We start from the raw sequence: 19,619 nt of genomic DNA, 5'->3' as shown, positions 1-19,619 counted from the left end.
GGTTTTCTGTTCCTATGTTAGCTTGCTAAGGGTAATGGCCTCCAGCTCCATCCATGTTCCTGCAAAAGACATGATCTTGGTTTTTTTATGGCTGCATAGTATTCCACGGTGTATATGTACCATAGTTTCTTTATCCAGTATATCACTGATAGGCATTTAGGTTGATTCCACATCTTTGCTGTTGTGAATAGTGCTGCAGTCAACATTCACATGCATGTGTCTTTATGGTAGAATGATTTCTATTTCTCTGGGTATGTACTCAGAAATGGGATTCCTGGGTTGGATGGTAGTTCTGCTTTTAGCTCTTTGAGGAAAGTGTTCCCTTTTTGCCGCAACCTTGCCAGCATCTGTTTTTTGTTTTACTTTTTAATAGTAGCCATTCTGACTGGTGTGAGATGGTATCTCATTGTGGTTTTGATTTGTGTTTCTCTAATGATTGGTGATGTTGAGCTTTTTGCATATGCTTGTTGGCCACATGTATGTCTTCTTCAGAAAAGCGTCTGCTCGTGCCCTTTGCACAAACTTTTTAAGGGGGTTGTTTCTTTTTTTCTTGTAAATTTGTTAAGTTCTTTATAGATGCTGGATATTAGACCTTTGGTGTATGGTTTGCAAAAATTGTCTCCCATTCTGTAGGTTGTCTGTTTGCTCTGTTGATAGGGCTGTACAAAAGTTCTTCATTTTAACTAGATCCCATTCAGAATGAATTTTAAAAGCAAAACTATATTCTGTCTGGAAGAAATAAATTAAAATGTAAAGACTTATAGGTTAAAAGTAAATGCATGGCAAAAGATATAAGTTGTAACCAAACGAGAGAGGCTATGTTAATATCAGGTGAGATGGATTTCAAGCGAAAAAAACATGCCAAAGACAAAAGGGACATTTTATTAGGGTAGGGTCAATTCACTGGGAAGACCAAACAATCGTAAATGTTTGCACATATTAAGAGAGCACCAAAATACATGAAGTAAAAATTGATGGAATCTATTCTACCATCAGACAAGGAGACTTTAACAGCCTTCATCAATTGACTGTGTTAGCTAAACAAAAAATCAGTATAGGCAGTATAAACTGATAGACAATACCAACCGCCTTGACCTAATTGATATTGGTAAAACACTACACCCCAAAACTGGATAATACGTATTTTTTTCAAGTCCATATGGTACATTCATCAAGGTAGACTACGTGCTGGTTCTTTTTGTTTTTTTGATTTAAGAGACAAGGTTCCACTATGTTGCCAAGGCTGGTCTCAAACTCCTGGGCTCAAGTGATCCTTCTGTCTTGGCCTCCCAGAGGAGGGCCTATGCTGGTTCTTAAAATAAGTCGTAGTACATTTGAAAGGATTCCATAGATTGAAGAGGAATTCAAGTGGGAAATTATAACATATTTTGAACTAAATAATAATAAAAATATAAGCTATCTTAGCTTGGCATAGTGGCACACACCCTAGTCCCAGCTACTCAGGAGGCTGAGATGAGAGGATTGCTTGAGCCCAGGAGGTGGAGGCTGCAGTGAGCTATGATCACACCACTGCAGTCCAGTCTAGACAACAGAGCAAGACCCCATCTCAAAAAAAAAGAAAAAAAACCAAGATATATAAAATTTGTCAGATGCAGCTAAAATAGTGTGCATAGGGCAAGTTTTAGATTTAAATGCTTAAATTCAAAAAGAAAGGTCTTCAGTGACCTAAAGGTCCACCTCAAAAAGCTGGAAACCAAACTGGGTCAAAGACCTAAATGTAAAAGTTAAAAACTCTGCAACTCCCAGAAGAAAACCTGGGGAAAAACCTTTGCAGAAAGGATTTCTTAAAAGACTACAAGCATAAACCATATCAATAAAGAAGAACATTAAGAAATTAAACTTGATCGAATTCCAAAACTGCAGCTCTTCAGAAAACATCACTAAATAAATAAAAAGGCAAGCTACCCAGTTGAGAAAAATCTTGAATACATACATTCAACCAAGAAACAATCACTATGCCTAATATTTTCAAAGTGTTTTCTGTAGAAGACTAGTTCAGTCTGTCAACAAATCTTTACTAAGCAGTTACCATGGCCAGGCACTAACAATTCTGGGGGTTACTGTTAAAAGTGGTGAATGGGTCCAGGCATGATGGCTCATGCCTGTAATCCCAGCACTTTGGGAGGCCAAGGCGGGTGGATCACCTGAGGTCAGAGTTCGAGACCAGCCTGGCCAACATGGTGAAACCCCATCTCTACTAAAAAAAATATATAAGAATTAGCCGGGCATGGTAGCAGGCACCTGTAATACCAGCCACTTGGGAGGCTGAGGCAGGAGAATTGCTTCAACCCAGGAGGTAGAGGTTGCAGTGAGCCGAGATCGTGCCACTGCACTCCAGCCTAGGCGACAGAGTGAGACTCTGCCTCAGAAAGAAAAAAAAAAAGGAAGTGGTGAACAAAACACAATCCTTGCCCTCGAATTTATACATCCACTGGGGCAAGAGACTAATATATATATATATATATATATATATATATATATGCATGCAGTGGTGGTACTTTCTCTGAGGAAAAATAAACCAGGGTAAGGAGGACAGAGAATGATAAATGTGGAGCTCTTTAGAGAAAACGTTTGAACAGAGCTGAATAAAGTGAGAGAGAATGAGTCATACTCTCTGTCACTTTGTTAGGGGGAAGAGCATTTTAAGCAGAGGGAATACCAGGTGTCATCTCTGAGTCAAGAAGATAGAAGAATCAGAGAAGTAGAAAAGGGCCAGGTTACTCAGGCCCTGGAAAGGAATGCATGAGTGATTAGAAGGATCACTCTCTTCTAAACCAATGAAGTAGCCCATTTGGTATAAAAATACATTTGGGAAATGTGATATCACATCCATACTCCATCCCGTATTATTTTGTTCATTAACCTGTTTTTTTGTTTGTTTGTTTGTTTTTTGTTTTTGTTTTGAGATGGAGTTTCGCTCTTGTTGCCCAGGCTGGAGTGCAATGGCACCATTTCGGCTCACCACAACCTCTGCCTCCCAGGTTCAAGCGATTCTCCTGCCTCAGCCTCCCGAGTAGCTGGGACTACAGGCATGCGCCACCACCCCCAGCTAATCTTGTATATTTAGTAGAGACGGGATTTCTCCATGTTGGTCAGGCTGATCTCGAACTCCCAACCTCAGGTGATCCGCCCACTTCGGCCTCCCAAAGTGCTGGGATTACAGGCGTGAGCCACCATGCCTGGCCTGTTCATTAACCTGTTTTAAAGGCTGTGATGAATCCCATCATACAATGAAGAAACCTGTTCAGCTCTGTTTGACATTTCACGAGCCTTTTCAGCCGGACCATTTTCTTTTGCATTAACATTCATTAATAGCACATAAAATTTACTTTGAAAATGTCCAGCATAACCAGAATTAATAGTATTTAAAATTATTTTCTAATTAACTGGATCTAGTTCTTGTAATTTTCATTTTCTAGCAATATAGTTGTATTTATTAAGCAGTTACTATGTGCTATATGCTACAAGCAGATACTACCTCTATCTGAGTGCCTTATGGTCATTTTTTTAATATCATAACCGTCCCATGAAGGAAGTCCTAGTGTTACCCTTTTTAAAGGAACCTGAGGCCTACAGAGAGTAAGTACCTTACCCAAGATTGTACAGCTAGTATATGAAGGAGCTGAGATTTGGGACCAGGCAGTTTTACTTCAGAACCCATGACGTCAGCCACTAGGCCATTTTGCCTACTCTTAGAATATTTACTGAGGAATTATTTCACAAAGTCACCATTCCTTTAGCAAACCAAAGCCTTGTTTTTTACTTTTAAAAATATTTTTAAATGTATAGATGCTAATTATATCTTTTGTATTTTCGATGAACTCTGAATATTTTTTTTATTCCAAGATTAGTAGGCTGTGTTTGATATAAAATTATTTCTATCTTATTTTAACATGTGTCTGATTTTTCCTAGATTGAAGGATTCTCATTAAGCAAACTGGGGAATTTCAACCTTAAAGACATTGAAACAGATGTTGTGATCTGGGAATATACGGACAGTGCTGCGGGGGATACAGACACAGCGAAAGAAGAGGCACCAAGAGAAACGCCCATTAAAAGGGGACAGGTCTGTTCTCGTTTGTTTCTAGTTGTCAATTTCAACTGCCAATTGTGAAGTTTGTGGATTAGTCAGTCTCCTCTTCTTTCCTTGACTATCTTAACTATTTCATGGCTCTTTCATTTGCCAGTCTATTTAGTACCTTGAATCGACAAGTAATGAGAAAAGGTTTAAAAAAAAGTTAGATCACTAAATCCACAGTTATTTATGTAGTTTCTTTGTGCTGAGTCCTTTGAAAGAGATTCAAAATTCAAAGGTAAATCCGTATCTATCCACAAAGAGCTTAGTCTTAGGTGGTATTATGAGGTTTAAATGTATGAAAGGTTAACTAGCTTTCAGTTACTAAAATTACAGCGAATGCATATATGATTTAATGTACTGGTCCCATGCTGTTGGGAGTGGGCAGGGGAATTTATGCACAAGGAAAGAATAGCCATTAGAATTTCAAACAAAAATCTCTGCAATGTCATGATCCTAGTAATAAAATAAGATTCTCTCCCAAATAGATGAAAGACCCCTGATCTTCCCATTACCTTTTGGGGTAAATTGACAGTAATATCCACAAAATTCTTGGATTCGAATCCCAGCTCTATACAAACAAGTCATGTCACTCCTCCAGTTCATGTTTTACTCGTGCCTAAAATGAGGAGTTAGTGGTGAATCAGATTTTCCAGTTGTGTTTTCTAGAATCCTTGAATACTGGGAGGAGGAGGAGGAGAGTGGTGGTATCACCCTACCGCTGCTGCCACCAGAACCACTTTTATCTGTTTCTTATTTGGAGTCTCTGTAGTGGAGAAGAGTATAGGCTGTGGAGCCAGAATATGTGAATTTGTATCCCAGCTCTCCCACTTCCCAGCTGTGTGTCCTTGGGCAAGTGACTTAGCCTTTCTGTGCACCAGTTTCCTCCCTACTCATGGGGATAATATTGGTACCCTCTCATAGGGTTACTTACAGAATGCTTAACTCAGTGCCAAGCGTGTGGTGAGCGCTCAGTAAATGTTAGCTGCTATTCTTATTTTATTTGAAAAAGAAAATGTTCTCTGTTTTAAAGAAAACCGTTTTAAGTTCCTGTAGTCTAGATATTTCAAAGGTCTCTCCAGTTTCATGTTACGGTATTATCAAGTCATTTCAGTGAGATGCTTAAAAATCCTTTGTAATGCTGCTATGGATAAAGAGGTAAAATGTAATAATGCTTAAAATTTCTGGGGGGTTTATTTGTGTCCTCAAACTGTAGTGTTTGGGACCTAAACAACTTCCATTTTTAATCAGTTCTGCCTTGTAAAACCACCAGATGACTTTATATTACTTGACACAACCTTTGTGGTTGAGAAAAATATACCATTGGTTTTGAAGTTTAATATAATAAAGTATGATTGGAGACAAATTTGTGCACCTTAGAGGAAATTACTTTTTTTCAGTGTGAATTATAGGAAAAGCTATTGCTGTAAATCCATTTAACGCTTTATTTTTACATTTTTATGTTTTTTGGAAAGATTAATCATGCTGCCACTTCTGAAATAAAGTGAGCCTCAGACACTATGGGGTTACATATGGTGTGCACTGTACTGAGATCAGGAGACATTGAGACATTGTTCTCATTCGGCCACTACCGGGCAGTGCAACCTTCTGACAAGCCATGGGCACTCGTGGGGCTTCAGTTCCTTCTCTTGTAATATACAGGAGTTGAACTAGATTACCTCTTAAGAGCATCTTACAGTTGTGACATTGTGTTTCAGTGATAAATGGATTTCTTGTACTTAAAAGGCTATACCTACGTGAAAAAATACAGAGAGCAACCAAGTCTGCCAGATGCTTTCCCTTGTTTCTGATTTAATCCTCATAACTATCCTGTGTTATAGGTGGTATCATCCCTACTCTGCAGATAATGATAGCGACCATTTTTTGAACACTGTGTGCCAGGCACTGTGCTAAGCACTTTACAGACACTATCTCACTCAGTCCTCCCAACAACCCTATGAGGTGGGTACTATTATCCCCATTTTTCAGATGAGGAAACCCAGGCTTAGACAGATTATAGACCTTGACCCGGATCATACACGGCTAGTACATGGCAGAGTTTGGATTTCAAATCTCAGCTTGTCCCAATCCAAAGCCAGTTCTCTTAGCCACTGTGTTGTGCTACCAGTCTGAGAATGAGGAAGCTAAGTCACAGAGCAATTAAGAGATATGACGTGGCAGAATCTCTATTTGGGCCCATATTTTCCCCTATCCTAAGTAATATGTGCTTTCTATTATATTACATCACAGTTATGGTCCAACTTGTCAGAAGTCTGTTAACTGTAAAACCAGTGTCAGTTTCTGATGGCAAGAGTTACTTGACTTTAAAAACCAGTTGCCACTGACAGAGTCAGTGCGCTTATGTAGCTTCTCAGGGCAGCGAGGGGAGTGTTTTTCCTTTTTCTCTATGCCTTTAGCTACTGTCCATTTTTGTGTGTCTGTGACTATAAAGGTGCCTCCAGCAGCAGTAACAGGAAGAGTTCAGTGCTGAGAATATTAGCAACCTATGCACAGTCCTCTCCACCTGTTATTAACAGTTCAAAGTTAGGAGCGCTGTCTGGTTAAATAAATAAAACCCATCTTGTCTGTTCCTGTGATAATGACTGGATTATAGCATACTCTAATCCTAATAATGCAGTGAAGTAATGCTGTTTTACCACAAACAAAATAGAAGTTAGAATTGATTTATCTAGATGAATTGTCAGGCTTATATCTTTGTTAAGGTTTTCCAGATTTTTTAAATTTGATACTTGAATGATCTTTAATTTTCCAGATTGTACTTGCATCTGAAATAACCTGTATGTTTCTCTTTGCTATTAATAGGTGTCATTAATATTGGATATGAAACACCAGCCTTCAGTACCAGTTGGGCAGCTCTGGGTGGAATTGCTGCGATTCTATGCTTTAGAATTTAATGTGGCTGATTTAGTGATAAGTATTCGTGTCAAAGAATTGGTATCTCGGGAATTGAAGGATTGGCCCAAAAAGCGCATTGCCATTGAAGGTATCTCAAAATGTTTATCTTATTCCCCCCGACTCTTTTTTTTAAAGGTACCAGTCTAACAGCATGCTTTTTATTTCAGTCTCTTTTCAGCTCCCACAAGTAAGGTAGGCCTGCCCTCAAAGGGAAATAAATAGTTAGAATCTTGCATGTGTTACTGTGGGTCATTTCAAGGAATCAAACTGGTTTCACCCTGGGTTTTTAAAGTATAAACAACTTGAGTAATGGCTGGCTGAGTCCTTGCTTTCTTTGTAGATTGCTTAACTACTTAAATGCCTAAAGTATGTTTTTCACAGTGATGTGTAAATCCCCCTTTCCTCTTTACCATTCTCACCTCTGGATTTTTTAATTCAGTCCATTTGTGGATTGTTGAAGTTGTTTAGTTTTGCAAAGGTGAGGACAATACTTTTTCTCGTCAAAAATGTCATTCTCCATTGGATTCCTCTCCAGTAGAGAGAATGAGTAGTTATTTTTGACATATCTACAGTAACATTTAGAACTTATTCATAAAAACACATTTTTAGTGAAGGCTCATTTAACTGAAATCACTTTATCAAAGACACACTGATGTGCCCTATAGATATCATTAAATGAACTAGCTCTTCTCAGCTTTGCAAAGTCAGGAGGTTGAAACCCCTCTAGAAATCTTAATTCTCCTCCTTTAAATAATTTAAAGAACCTCCTAAATGGAATTCTCTTATTTTTGCTTGATTTTTTTTCAAGCTTTATGTTGCATAAGAGGGTTTTTTTGCATTTTGCATAAATTCTGTGTGCAATCATGGGGATCTCACATTTTTAAACCCTCCCCTGCAGTTTCTGTGGCTCAGCTCTTCTGGCCAATTGCCTAACCTGCTGGAGTTCTAGGGGAGGAGAAAAGATTGAGAGAAGTGGTGTCTCCTCCTGGTGCCTCCCTCTCGCCCCTGAAATTCAGTCCAGCCAATTCAGTGATGGGGCTTCCCAGGGCAGAAGAGTGGAGGTAAGCTCGATAAACCGCAGGGCCTGACTGAGTGGGGAGGCAGAGCACTCAGCAGCAGAGCCTTGTGGGAAGATCTTCCTTCCCAAGGGCCTGAGAGCCACGCTGATAACATCTTTTCTACCTCCACAGTCACAGAGCACAGTAGGGAGAAGGGGTACTAGTTCTGAACGGAGAATGGCTTCCCTTCATAGAGCAGATGTTTCAGAAAATACTGCTTTTTGTTCTTAAACTCTATTTTCTTACTCCCCACCCCCAGTTTATTTTTTTTTTTAAAGCCTGTAAGATACAAGATAAATTTTACTGTTGTTTGTTGTCCGTTTTTATCTGCAGCAGGCTAAGTTTTAAAACATGAAATACAGTAGTATATGAAGAGATGGATTTTTTCTTTCTTTTTTTTTTTTTTATTACAGATCCCTACTCTGTTAAAAGAAATGTGGCAAGAACCCTAAATAGTCAACCTGTGTTTGAATATATACTTCACTGTTTAAGGACAACATACAAGTATTTTGCTCTTCCACACAAAATTACAAAATCCAGCCTTCCAAAGCCTCTGAATGCAGTTACATGTGTTTCAGAAGTAATAAATCATGATCCAGATGTGCAAACAAAAGATGATAAGCTCAAAAACTCAGTTTTGGCTCAAGGTCCCGGTGCTACCGGTTCAGCTGCAAATACCTGTAAGGTACAGCCACTTACTCTTAAAGAGACTACTGAAAGCTTTGGAAGTCCACCAACAGAAGAAATGGGAAATGAACACATCAGGGTCCCCCCTGAAAACTCAGACTGTATCCGAGCAGATGTTAACGATGATGATTACAAGGATGTTAAAGTACACCATCAAGAAACAGGAAGGAAAAACGAGAAAGAGAAAGTTGGTAGGAAGGGCAAGCATCTGTTGGCTATTGATCAGAAACGTGGAGAGCATGTTGTCTGTGGCAGCACACGTAATAATGAGTCAGAGATCTCTTTGGATTTAGAAGGCTTCCAAAATCCTACAGCCAAAGAGTGTGAGGGACTTGCTACTTTAGATAACAAGGCTGATCTTGATGGAGAAATTATAGAAGGCACTGAGGAACTAGAAGGCTCTCTAAACCACTATACCCACTCAGTACAGGGCCAGATTTCAGAAATGATTCCCTCTGATGAAGAGGAGGAGGAAGACGAAGAAGAAGAGGAGGAAGAAGAACCTAGACTCACCGTTAACCAAAGGGAAGATGAAGATGGCATGGCTAATGAAGATGAATTAGACAACACCTACACGGGATCAGGGGATGAGGATGCCCTATCTGAAGAGGATGATGAGTTAGGCGACCCTGCTAAGTATGAAGACGTGAAAGAATGTGGAAAACATGTAGAAGGAGCTCTCCTAGTGGAACTTAATAAAATAAGTCTTAAGGAAGAAAATGTATGTGAAGAAAATTCACCTGTGGATCAGTCTGATTTTTTTTATGAATTCAGTAAACTTATCTTCACCAAAGGAAAGGTAATCAGTACCACCACTAGTCATATATGGAACTAGGAGACTTTAAGGAATTTGAATGCATTTAATTTCAATTTTTATATACTAGGAGTTTTCCTATTTTGGTAGTGTTTAACAAGTTGGCCTTTCATTCTGATATGACTGCTCGCTCTCCTTTCCTCCTTAAGACTCATGGGAATTAGCAGAGGAAGGGAATGCTATTAGTAGTGAAAATAACTAACTCGTTCTCCTAATGATACCATAGGATGTCCCCAACTCTCAGATCATTTGAGTGGACGCGTGTTACATTTTCATTTCCTTTGGAAAGTGAATAGGAGACTATGTACTTTTAAAACATGATTCCAGACTCCTTTATTTGGCAAATAAAGTGTTAAGTCTTGTTTTGCTTTGCCATATTCCTGCAGTCTCCTACGGTAGTGTGCAGTTTATGCAAACGAGAGGGTCATCTAAAGAAGGACTGTCCTGAAGACTTCAAAAGAATCCAGCTAGAACCTCTGCCACCGTTAACACCCAAGTTTTTAAGTATCTTAGATCAAGTCTGTATCCAGTGTTATAGTAAGTTATTCACATTTCTTTTGATTTGTCAAAATATTAAATTGACATTTACTCGAGTCTTTAGAATCACTATCCTATTTAGGTCTCTAAACATTAATAGGGAACAAGTCTATTCCATTCTCCATTGTATCCACAAGTGTTCCATGTCATGTCTGTTCTGTTTGGGACATGCAATAATTGTCAAAGAAAGATGAGGAAAGATGCAGGGAGGATCTTTTTTATTTTTTATTTTTTTAATTTTTTGAGACAGGATCTCACTCTGTCACCCAGGCTGGAGTGTAGCAGAGCAGTCATGAGTCACTGTAGCCTCGACCTCCCAGACTAAAGTGATCCTCTCACCTCCGCCTCCCAAGTAGCTGGGAGTACAGATGCATGCCACTATGCCTGACTAATGTTTTCATTATTTATAGAGACACAGTTTCCCTGTGTTACCCAGGCTAGTCTTGAACTCCTGGGCTCAAGCAAATGGAGGATCTTATTTTTCAAGTGTCTTCTGTATTTTCTTTTATTAACAGCATAGTTGTTGCATCAAGATACATAGCAATCATAGCAGGTTTCTTTTTTTGGAGGGTGATAGGGAGACAGAGTCTTGCTCTGTCCCCCAGACTGGAATGCAGTGGTGTGATATCAGCTCTCCACAGCCTCTAACTCCTGGGTTCAAGCAATTCTTCTGCCTCAGCCACCCAAGTAGCTGGTATTACAGGTGTGCATCACCACACCCAGCTCATTCTTATACTTTTTGTAGATACAGGGTTTCGCCATGTTGGTCAGACTGGTCTCAAACTCCTGACCTCAAGTGATTCACACAGCTCCGTCTCCCAAACAGCTGGGATTGCAGACTTGAGCCATGGCACCCGGCCAGCAGGTTTCTTTTTAAAGCTTAGTATTAAATATTAAATATCTTACCCCATTTAAATTTTCCATTACTCTGCCAAGAAAAAAAAAATTTTTTTTTTTTTTGTTTTGAGATGAAGTCTAGCCCTGTCACCCAGGCTGGAGTGCAGTGGTGTGATCTCAGCTCACTGCAGCCTCCACCTCCTGGGTTCAAGCAGTTCTCCTGCCTCAGCCTCTTGAGTAGCTGGGATTACAGTCATGCACCACCATGCCCAGCTAATTTTTTTTTATTTTTATTTTTTTTAGGTAGAGATGGTGTTTCACCATATTGGCTAGGCAGGTCTCAAACTCCTGACCTCCAGTAATCCGCTCGCCTCGACCTCCCAAAGTGCTGGGATTACAGGCGTGAGCCACTGCGCCCGGCCAAAATTTAAAATTCAAGTTACTTGAAGCCTGGACACACTTTCCTGGCTAGTTGGGCTATGTAAAGGTTGGTGGCATTATTCCTCCTGCTGTGTAAGCAGATCCAGGCCCCAGAAAGAAGGGACCAGGTTATATAATCGTTTTTGAAAAGTTTGCTACAAAAATGGATGGCCTGTTATAAGCCAGGATACAAAGTAAGGATGAGGATAAGGGAGGGACATTTTCTTCCAGAAAAAAAGGTATTTTCTGAAGAGTCTCAGTTCATAATTTTCCCAAAATGGTTGGAAGAGAGGATAAAATCTCAATACGAATTTCAAAATACTGTCTCTGTGAGGGGCCAAAAGTTGCCTTGCTGAGGATCTTTGTAGGTCTTAAAATCAGAGTACTAGCATTTCCCAACTGGCATCCTTTGAAATGATTTTCTAGATGCAGTGAATAATATATCATCACCAGAAGTATACCCAGGCCAAGTAGGGAATAATGCTACACACTCCCTTCTCTCAGGGACGGTCGATCTCCTTTAGAGATTTCCAGGACATATTAGCATAATAAAGGCATTTGAGAAATATTATTTCTAAAATTTGAACATAGAATACTTTTTGAGTAACACTAATTAATAGCCTACATAACAGCCCTTTAAGGAACACGAGTTTGGGGAAGCTTTGGTGTAGAGAGGCTTAAAGTTTTACAAAAAGAAAACATTTAAAGGAGAGATGTTCAGCTGCTTAAAATGAAGGAGCTTGTTTCACATGGCTTCATCACAGGTGTTCACCTGTGCCAGAGGACACGTGTTCTTAACCAGTGCTTTTTTTTTTTTTTTGAAACTTTTTTTTTTTTTTTTTTTTGGATATTATGAGCTGCGAAAAAACTAGGTTCTCCTTAGGGAAAAAAAATACATGCAAATGCTCACAAACTTTTAAATTCCCACTTTAATGGGGTGGCGATCCCTGAAGACCCTTTCTGTAACCCTGGTGTCTTTCAGGAAACCCAGGTGGAGATCCCTGTTTAAATTACTTTCCATTTCAAGAGCACTTCTTAGATTCTTTCAAAAAGGATATTTTAAATTTTACATTACTGTTAAAAAATTAGCCAGGTATGGTGGTACATGCCTGTAGTCCCAGCTACTCGGGAGGCTGAGGTGGGAGGATGACTTGAGGCTGGGAGGCAGAGGTTGCAGTAAGCTAAGATCACGCTACTTCAGTGCAGCCTGGCCAACAGGGCCAGACCTTGTCTCAAAAATAAAAAACAAATTTTACCTTGTTAATGCTGTCTACTGAGAAGATACAATTTAGGAATTTTAAAGTTTAAGCTTATAAGTTTTATTTTCTAAAAAATAATTTTTTTTCAGCTTTTTCTAAGAGCGTCAACAGTCTTATCTTGTCAATATGTCTGTTTATCTTTAAACAGAGGATTTTTCTCCAACAATTATAGAAGAACAGGCTCGTGAACATATTCGGCAAAACCTAGAAAGTTTCATAAGACAAGACTTTCCAGGTAAATGATTTATTTTTTATTTTTAAGAAAAGTAGTGTGACCTTTCTTCCAAATGAGTTCTTGTGTTATAAGCACACTGATTTTGAGAATCAGGGTTTCCGTTGTTTTGTGATATACCCAGGATGGTCCTTGGTCTGCCAAATCCTCGTTTACCAACAGAAACAGTATAGGGTTTATTCTAGCAAGTGCCTAGTGAATTTCATTGAATAGTGTGTTTAGAGTCAAAACTAAGCTTACATTATTAAATGTGTTGAGGTGATCTAACATTTTCCTTGAAATGTCTTTGCATTTAAGAATAAAGAAGCACCTGGTAATCTTTCTTGCCATATACAGCTTGTATGTAAGGGAAGCTTTGAGAGAAAAAGATTTTAGAATAAATGCCCAGTTAATCAGAGAGCATAAGTGTGAGATTAACATAGGTTAGTTAAACAACTGGGTGTGTTTGATTCATGAGAGGGCCATTTTGATCAAAAATTAAATGTACTCAGGTAATTAGTTATTACTTTTCATATATCCCTAACAGGAACTAAATTGAGCCTGTTTGGCTCCTCCAAAAATGGATTTGGGTTCAAACAGAGTGACCTTGACGTCTGTATGACAATTAATGGACTTGAAACTGCTGAGGTACAGTGACCACATAAAACTTCCATTTGCTGTGGCAGTGTGATTTAACCAATCTAGACTGACATTGCAGCTTGGTATTTTCCAAATTGATCAGGGCATACCATATAGAGTGTGCTGTGTGGCACAGTCTCTGGCCAAATACATTAAGAAGCTTAGAAAGGTTGTGAGGAATGTGAGGAGTAGAAAGGTTATACTTTCACCCTGTAGCAAAAAGTGGATTGGAAAGTGATGCCTGGGAATTCTACATAGCCAAAGCAATCTCTCCAGTGTCCCGTTGGCTTGGCTACTGTGCTGACTTGGCTCACACACCCACATAAGGTTATCTATAAAGTTTATTACCAGACAGGCAGTGTGGTAAATGGTAAGAGTACTTAACCTTATAGTCCAGAGACCTGGATTTGAGACAAACTTGGTTTCATCAGTACCTAAACATGTGGTCTTTGGTAAATAATCGATAAAGAATAATATCTGTTCCTCCTGCCTCTGCTGATTTTTGTACACATTATCATGAATCATGTAGGTCAGGAGTCAGCAAACGATGGCCCTTGGGCTAACTTCAGCCCCCCACTGCCTGTTTTTGTAAATAAAGTTTTATTGGAACAGAATCACACCCATTCACATATGTAATGTCTATGGCTGCTTTCACTTTGTAAGTGCAGAGTTTAGTAGTTGTAAGAGACCATATGGCACGCAAAGCAAAACAAGCTTGCCAGCCCCTGGGATATCTGAAGGCATTTATAAAATATAAAACACTATATAAAGGTATAAAGTCTGGGAAGTGCTGAGTCCCTATTCTTTTAAATCCTTAACAGCAGTCCAAATGCTAGATATCCAAATGAATGATGCTGCTGTTGCTGAAGGCCTTTTTGTACCTTTTCTTAGTTTCAAGTCTTTCTATTTTGAGGATGTATCTGATTTGGGAAAATAGTCAAAAGTGATCTAGCCTGAATTTGAATAAAGTATATAAGCAAGATTGGCTCAACATATGGAATGACCCTATCATACATCCTCAAGATTGATTTATTTACTCACTTTTTTACATGGCTTATAAACTAGTTTTGAGGGCATTTCTAAAGTAATATTCTAAGTATGTTCTGGGATTTTTATAACCATCAAAAAGGCGTATGTTGATAGAGTCAGCCCAAATATTTTAAAGAATGATTTATTTGAGATACTATTTGTATTTGCTGTATGACTTTAGTTACATACATTATAATTCTGGCTAGTCCTGTAGGGAAATAATTTGAGCTTAATCACTCTCCACAGCAATTCATCAACTCTTAAACCATAATGAAGGTCTACTTAGAATAAATGAGCTGGGGCACAGAAGCCTCCTCTTATCTATTCTGGGACGTGGGGTACATCCGAGTGATATTATGTGGAGGGGAAGAAATGAAGGTCCTCAGCCATGGTTCAGAGACTTTTTTGGAAGCCCTGGGTCCATAGACTTACTGACTGAGTTTAGCCTTTGTTGCACACCCAAAAATAATTAGGAAGTAGGGTGTTTAGTGGTTTTTGTACCCTCAGGATATTTCCTGTGAATACTGACTCTAATACCCAACTAGAAAGGAAAAATATATATATAGACTGACTTGAAATTAATTACATTATTTCTGAAGGTAATGGAAACTATAGCCAGTTTTAGAACCTGTCTTCCAGTTTTGGTTAAGTTCTTTGTGCCTTCTTTGTTGCAGGGATTGGACTGTGTCAGAACTATTGAAGAATTAGCAAGAGTCCTCAGAAAACATTCAGGTACCTTTGTAAACTTTTTCTAAAAATATTTCTGACTTTTAATTAGTGTTTTATATAGTCTTCCCTCGGTATCCATGGGGTATTAGTTCCAGGCCCACCCATCGCTCCTCACCCCTCCCTTCCCCAGCAGATAAAAAAAATCCCTAGGTGCTCAAGTTCCTTATATAAAATGGCAGATATACCTAATGTAAATGACGAGTTAATGGGTGCAGCACACTAACATGGCACGTGTATACATATGTAACAAACCTGCACGTTGTGCACGTGTACCCTAGAACTTAAAGTATAATAAAAAATAAAATAGCATAGTATTTGCATATAACCTATATACATCCTTCCATATACTTTTAGTCATCTCTGGGTTACTTACAATATCTAATACAGTGTAAATACTATATAAATAGTATTATACTGTATTTTTTATTTGTATTATTTTTTATTGTTGTATCGTTAGTTTTTTTTATTAGTTGCTTTTTTCCCTCAAATATTTTTGGTTTGTATTTGATTGGATATGGGGATGCAGGACCCACAGACATGAAAGGCCAATCGTATTTAGAGTTTACTAATGCCATGAAGCAGTATAGTGGCTCATTCATGGAATAATTACAGTATTAATGTCTTTTTAAAATCTTGTATGCTTAAGTATGAAAGACTGAGGAATTGGTGATAATTTATGTGCATATTGTTGCCTAGCTCAGTTTTATTTCAAGACAAAGCCTGCACCAGACAGTCAAGAAAGTCTGTAAATTCTTTTCCTTTGTTGGCATTGTATAAGTCAAAGTGTGGGAGTTGCTGATGGTGTGAAGTGTCAAGGAAAGCACCCCAGACTGGGCTTGTGGGTTGAATTTGCAGCTGTTCTGCTCAACAAACTGTGTGTGACCATGAACAAGTCGTTCACTTGAAGTGATCTCTTTTTTTAAGAAATTGGATCTTGCTAGGTTGTCCAGGCTAGTCTCTGAACTCCTGGGCTCAAGTGATCCTCCTGCCTTGGCCTCCCAAAGTGCTGGGATTACAGGTGTGAGCCACTACGCCTGGCCTGATCTCTTTTTTTCATTGATAAATTGAGAAAACTGAACTGGGTAATTTCTAGAGTATTTACAGCTATAAAATGTATAGATTTTGTAAACCATGCACACACTTCAAATGCTGTTAACATATCCTTTTGTTGTCATGGCAGCTGTGGATACCGTTAACAGTGAAAAATCTTCTTTTAAAATGTAGTTCAGCAAACTTCTGTGCTAAGAACTGAGAATGAAAGTGAACAATGTATGGCCCCTGTCCTCAGGAGCTTAAAATCCATGGTCTGTCCATGAAAAGTTTTTGTACATTTTGGTTAGGAACAGACTTTAAGTCACAGCATGAATGTGCCTTGACACCTAGACACACACATACTTTTCTTTGGTCATTGAAGTAAACATTTCCCTTAACTTGGGAATTCCACCTCTAAAGATCATGTTTTGTTTTGTTTTGAAGGTCGTGCAAAGAAACTAAAGTACTAAGTTAGCATGACTATTAATTTTTTAGTATTGAGCTAGGTTTATAACTTTGTGTTTTGAAATAATTTAATTTCACATTTAAAGGAAAGGAGCAAAAGTTGCATAAAGAGTTCCACATATAGCTTTTTTTCAGATCCACCAATTAACATTTTCCATATTTGATTCATCATTCCGTCTTTTGCTTGCTCTCAATTTCTTCCTGTACCATTTGAGATTAAGCTGCAGACATTATGTCCTTTCCCCTAAATACCTCAGTATATATTTCCTAAGAAGGAACAATGTTAAAAACAGATCATTTTTAGATTAGAAATGACTTAGGCACACAGATGATGTATAATAATAATGGAATGCGGATTGCCTGGAACAAGAATTTCATAACAACTAGAGAGCTGTGTTTAAAACTTCATATCTTTAAAACAGTCTCCCCAGGTATTTTATTGGGTGCCTCCTATGTGCACAACACTGTGTTGGATACTTAGGGATGGTGGAAAAGTTAAAAAATCTATATGTTTTTCTTTTGAAAGCTTCCATATCTTAAGAGGTAAGGTAATCTTCCAAACTATGTAACGATGTAAGGTAATATTCAGTTAAATAACTTCTAAGAAGAGAGAATGTGGGAAAGAGTTGCACAGGGGAGGTTGATGGAAGAGATGGAGGTTGCTCTGATCTCGGATGATGGTGAATACGATTTGAAAAGGATAGGAAAAGAAATCATTTCTAAGTGCGTAGATGTGAATGTGAGACTGTGGGATATTTTGGAGAGCAGTGAGAAGATTGGAGATTTGGAGATTTTTAAATGGGAAATATTTGGAGTAAAAATCTCTACATTTGGAGATTTTTAAATGGGAAGTATTAGGAGATAAGGTGAAGTCTATAGATATTTGGAAACACTGGAATTTCTTCAGGAGGGAAAGGACCCAATAAAAGCATAACGTAAGGTTTTTAGGCAGCTGGTGTGGTCTTTTAGGGAAAGTGTAATCTAGATGACAGGGCAGCAGGACCTCAGCCAGGGTGCCACTGGTACTAACAGGAAAACGATATGAGAGATTCCAAGTGGGAAAATTTCCTAGATTTGGTACCTACAAGTAGGAAGTAAGAACTGAGGTCTATATCTGGGTATTTGAGAACCAGGAATATTTGCAGAGAACCACCTGTGTGGAAGTGTTCAGTTTGCCATGAGCATATAATCTCCAAGAGTTAACATTCCAGAAAGCAATTAGAAATATGGGGTTGCCAGTCAGAATTGAAGATGAAAGTAAAACCGTTTTTTGTATTGAAAGCCTTGGAGAAAGAGATTGAGAGAAAGAGACTAGACAGAAATTAAGAAAAGAGACTGAAAAGGAACTGGGAAGATAGGCTGTGAATAAATCCTAGACCTGGAAGTGTTACAATGATCAACAGTGTCAAATTCCAGAATGGGAAGGATATGAAGACAAGGGCCCTGTCTAATTTAGAGGTGGGATAGCAAATACTAGGTGGAGGTTCTGGAATCAGACTCTGGTTTTAAATTCCATCTCCCCCTTGCTGGCTGTGCAATCCCAGAAAGTCACTCAGCTCCATAACAAGCACTCAGTTCCTCATCTCTAAAGTGGAAATAACAATTCTATGGCATTTGAGTTTAAGAACGATAATACATTAAAGTGCAAAGCCTAGCATATTCTAAGTATTCAGCAAAATGAGCTTCCTTGCCCCCTTTCCCCATCAGATTTTCATTTCCTGTGTCTGCCACACAGATTTTTTTCTGAAATGTCTTCTACCTACTTATTTTGTCCTGTGTTCTATGATATGATTACTATGTATCTGCTTTCTAGAAACCACCACTTAGCTCTCTCAGTAGAAACTCAAACTGACATCTCAGAATGAGCTTATCTTTCGCTTTACTGCTTTGCTTCAGCAGCAACCAACTCTGTTAATCTCCCCTTCCTTCTGAATCCTCTTTCATGGTTGTTGATATTGGCATCCTTGGAATCAACAAAACGGGTGAAATGATAATTAGCCTGACCCACACTAAGTTCAGTGTAAGTTGGGAGTCAATCTTACCTAGATTTGAATTCCAGCTCCACAATTTACCAGCTGCATATTCCTAAGCTTGTGAATCTTTCTGGGTCTCTGTTTCCTTATCTTACAGATGAGGGTGATAAACCTAAGAATGTAATGTTTGTAAAGGAGTCTTACATATCCCTATCACGCATTAGGTGCTCAGGAAGTGGTAGCACTTCCTCTTAAAGCCCTGATCCTCTCTTATTAGCTCTTGCTCCCCACCCAGTTACAGATGCTGTCAAACGTGCCTTGCTTCTGCTGTGTATTCCCATGCCACCATGAAAGTTCACACCCAGTTATTTTTCATAAGTGGTCACCCTGCCTCTATTCCTGGTGCTTTCAGTCTGTCCACTGCCAGGGGTATTGTCTAACTAGATGTGGTCAGTGATTCCTCCCAGCTTAGACCACTTCATCGGCTCCTCTTTGATTCTAAGGATAATTCTTAGCAAAATGTGTATGTTCTGTAGTTGGGCCCTTCCCAGTTTCTCCACCATCTCCTATGCCTCATATTCCATTCCCTCATGTTCATTCTGTAACCTATACAATTCTCTGGAACTTCCCTGAACATACCATTCTATTTCAGCATCTACGCTTTTTGTGTACAGTTTGCCTTGCCTGGTAAATTCCCTCAACTGCCACGATTTTTGCTGGTTTTTCTCTCTTTTTCAAAGCTTAGCTCAGGCAGTTTCCTCTCTCCTATTGAAATTAATTCCTATTAACTTCATAACTTCTAGCTTTAAGGTGAGTAACTTGTTTGGAGGATGATTGTCCCTTAGGCTTTTCTCCAAATTAGATCTAGTCACATGGAGAGAATGTACACATGTGTGTACATACAATCCAGTAAGTTC

General features: G+C 38.8%; 1 protein-coding gene across 5 annotated transcripts in view; it reads left to right on the top strand.

The window, feature by feature from the left end:
• TUT7 (terminal uridylyl transferase 7) overlaps positions 1–19,619 on the top strand; it is a 65,138-nt gene that overhangs the window by 21,833 nt on the left and 23,686 nt on the right. For 3 of the 5 annotated variants that reach the window (XM_025360088.1, XM_025360087.1, XM_025360086.1), the window contains exons 11-17: positions 3,935–4,087; positions 6,920–7,100; positions 8,484–9,556; positions 9,958–10,108; positions 12,773–12,859; positions 13,383–13,483; positions 15,178–15,235. In XM_025360088.1, coding sequence (XP_025215873.1) covers positions 3,935–4,087; positions 6,920–7,100; positions 8,484–9,556; positions 9,958–10,108; positions 12,773–12,859; positions 13,383–13,483; positions 15,178–15,235 — 1,804 coding nt within the window. Of the gene's footprint in view, positions 1–3,934; positions 4,088–6,919; positions 7,101–7,910; positions 8,074–8,483; positions 9,557–9,957; positions 10,109–12,772; positions 12,860–13,382; positions 13,484–15,177; positions 15,236–19,619 lie in introns of all 5 variants that reach the window. The other 2 variants (XM_025360091.1, XM_025360089.1) reach the window with 2 other exon arrangements.

This window comes from Theropithecus gelada, chromosome 15 (genome assembly GCF_003255815.1).
Source record: "Theropithecus gelada isolate Dixy chromosome 15, Tgel_1.0, whole genome shotgun sequence".
Lineage (NCBI taxonomy): Eukaryota > Metazoa > Chordata > Mammalia > Primates > Cercopithecidae > Theropithecus > Theropithecus gelada.
This window is presented reverse-complemented; position numbering and strand designations above follow the sequence as displayed.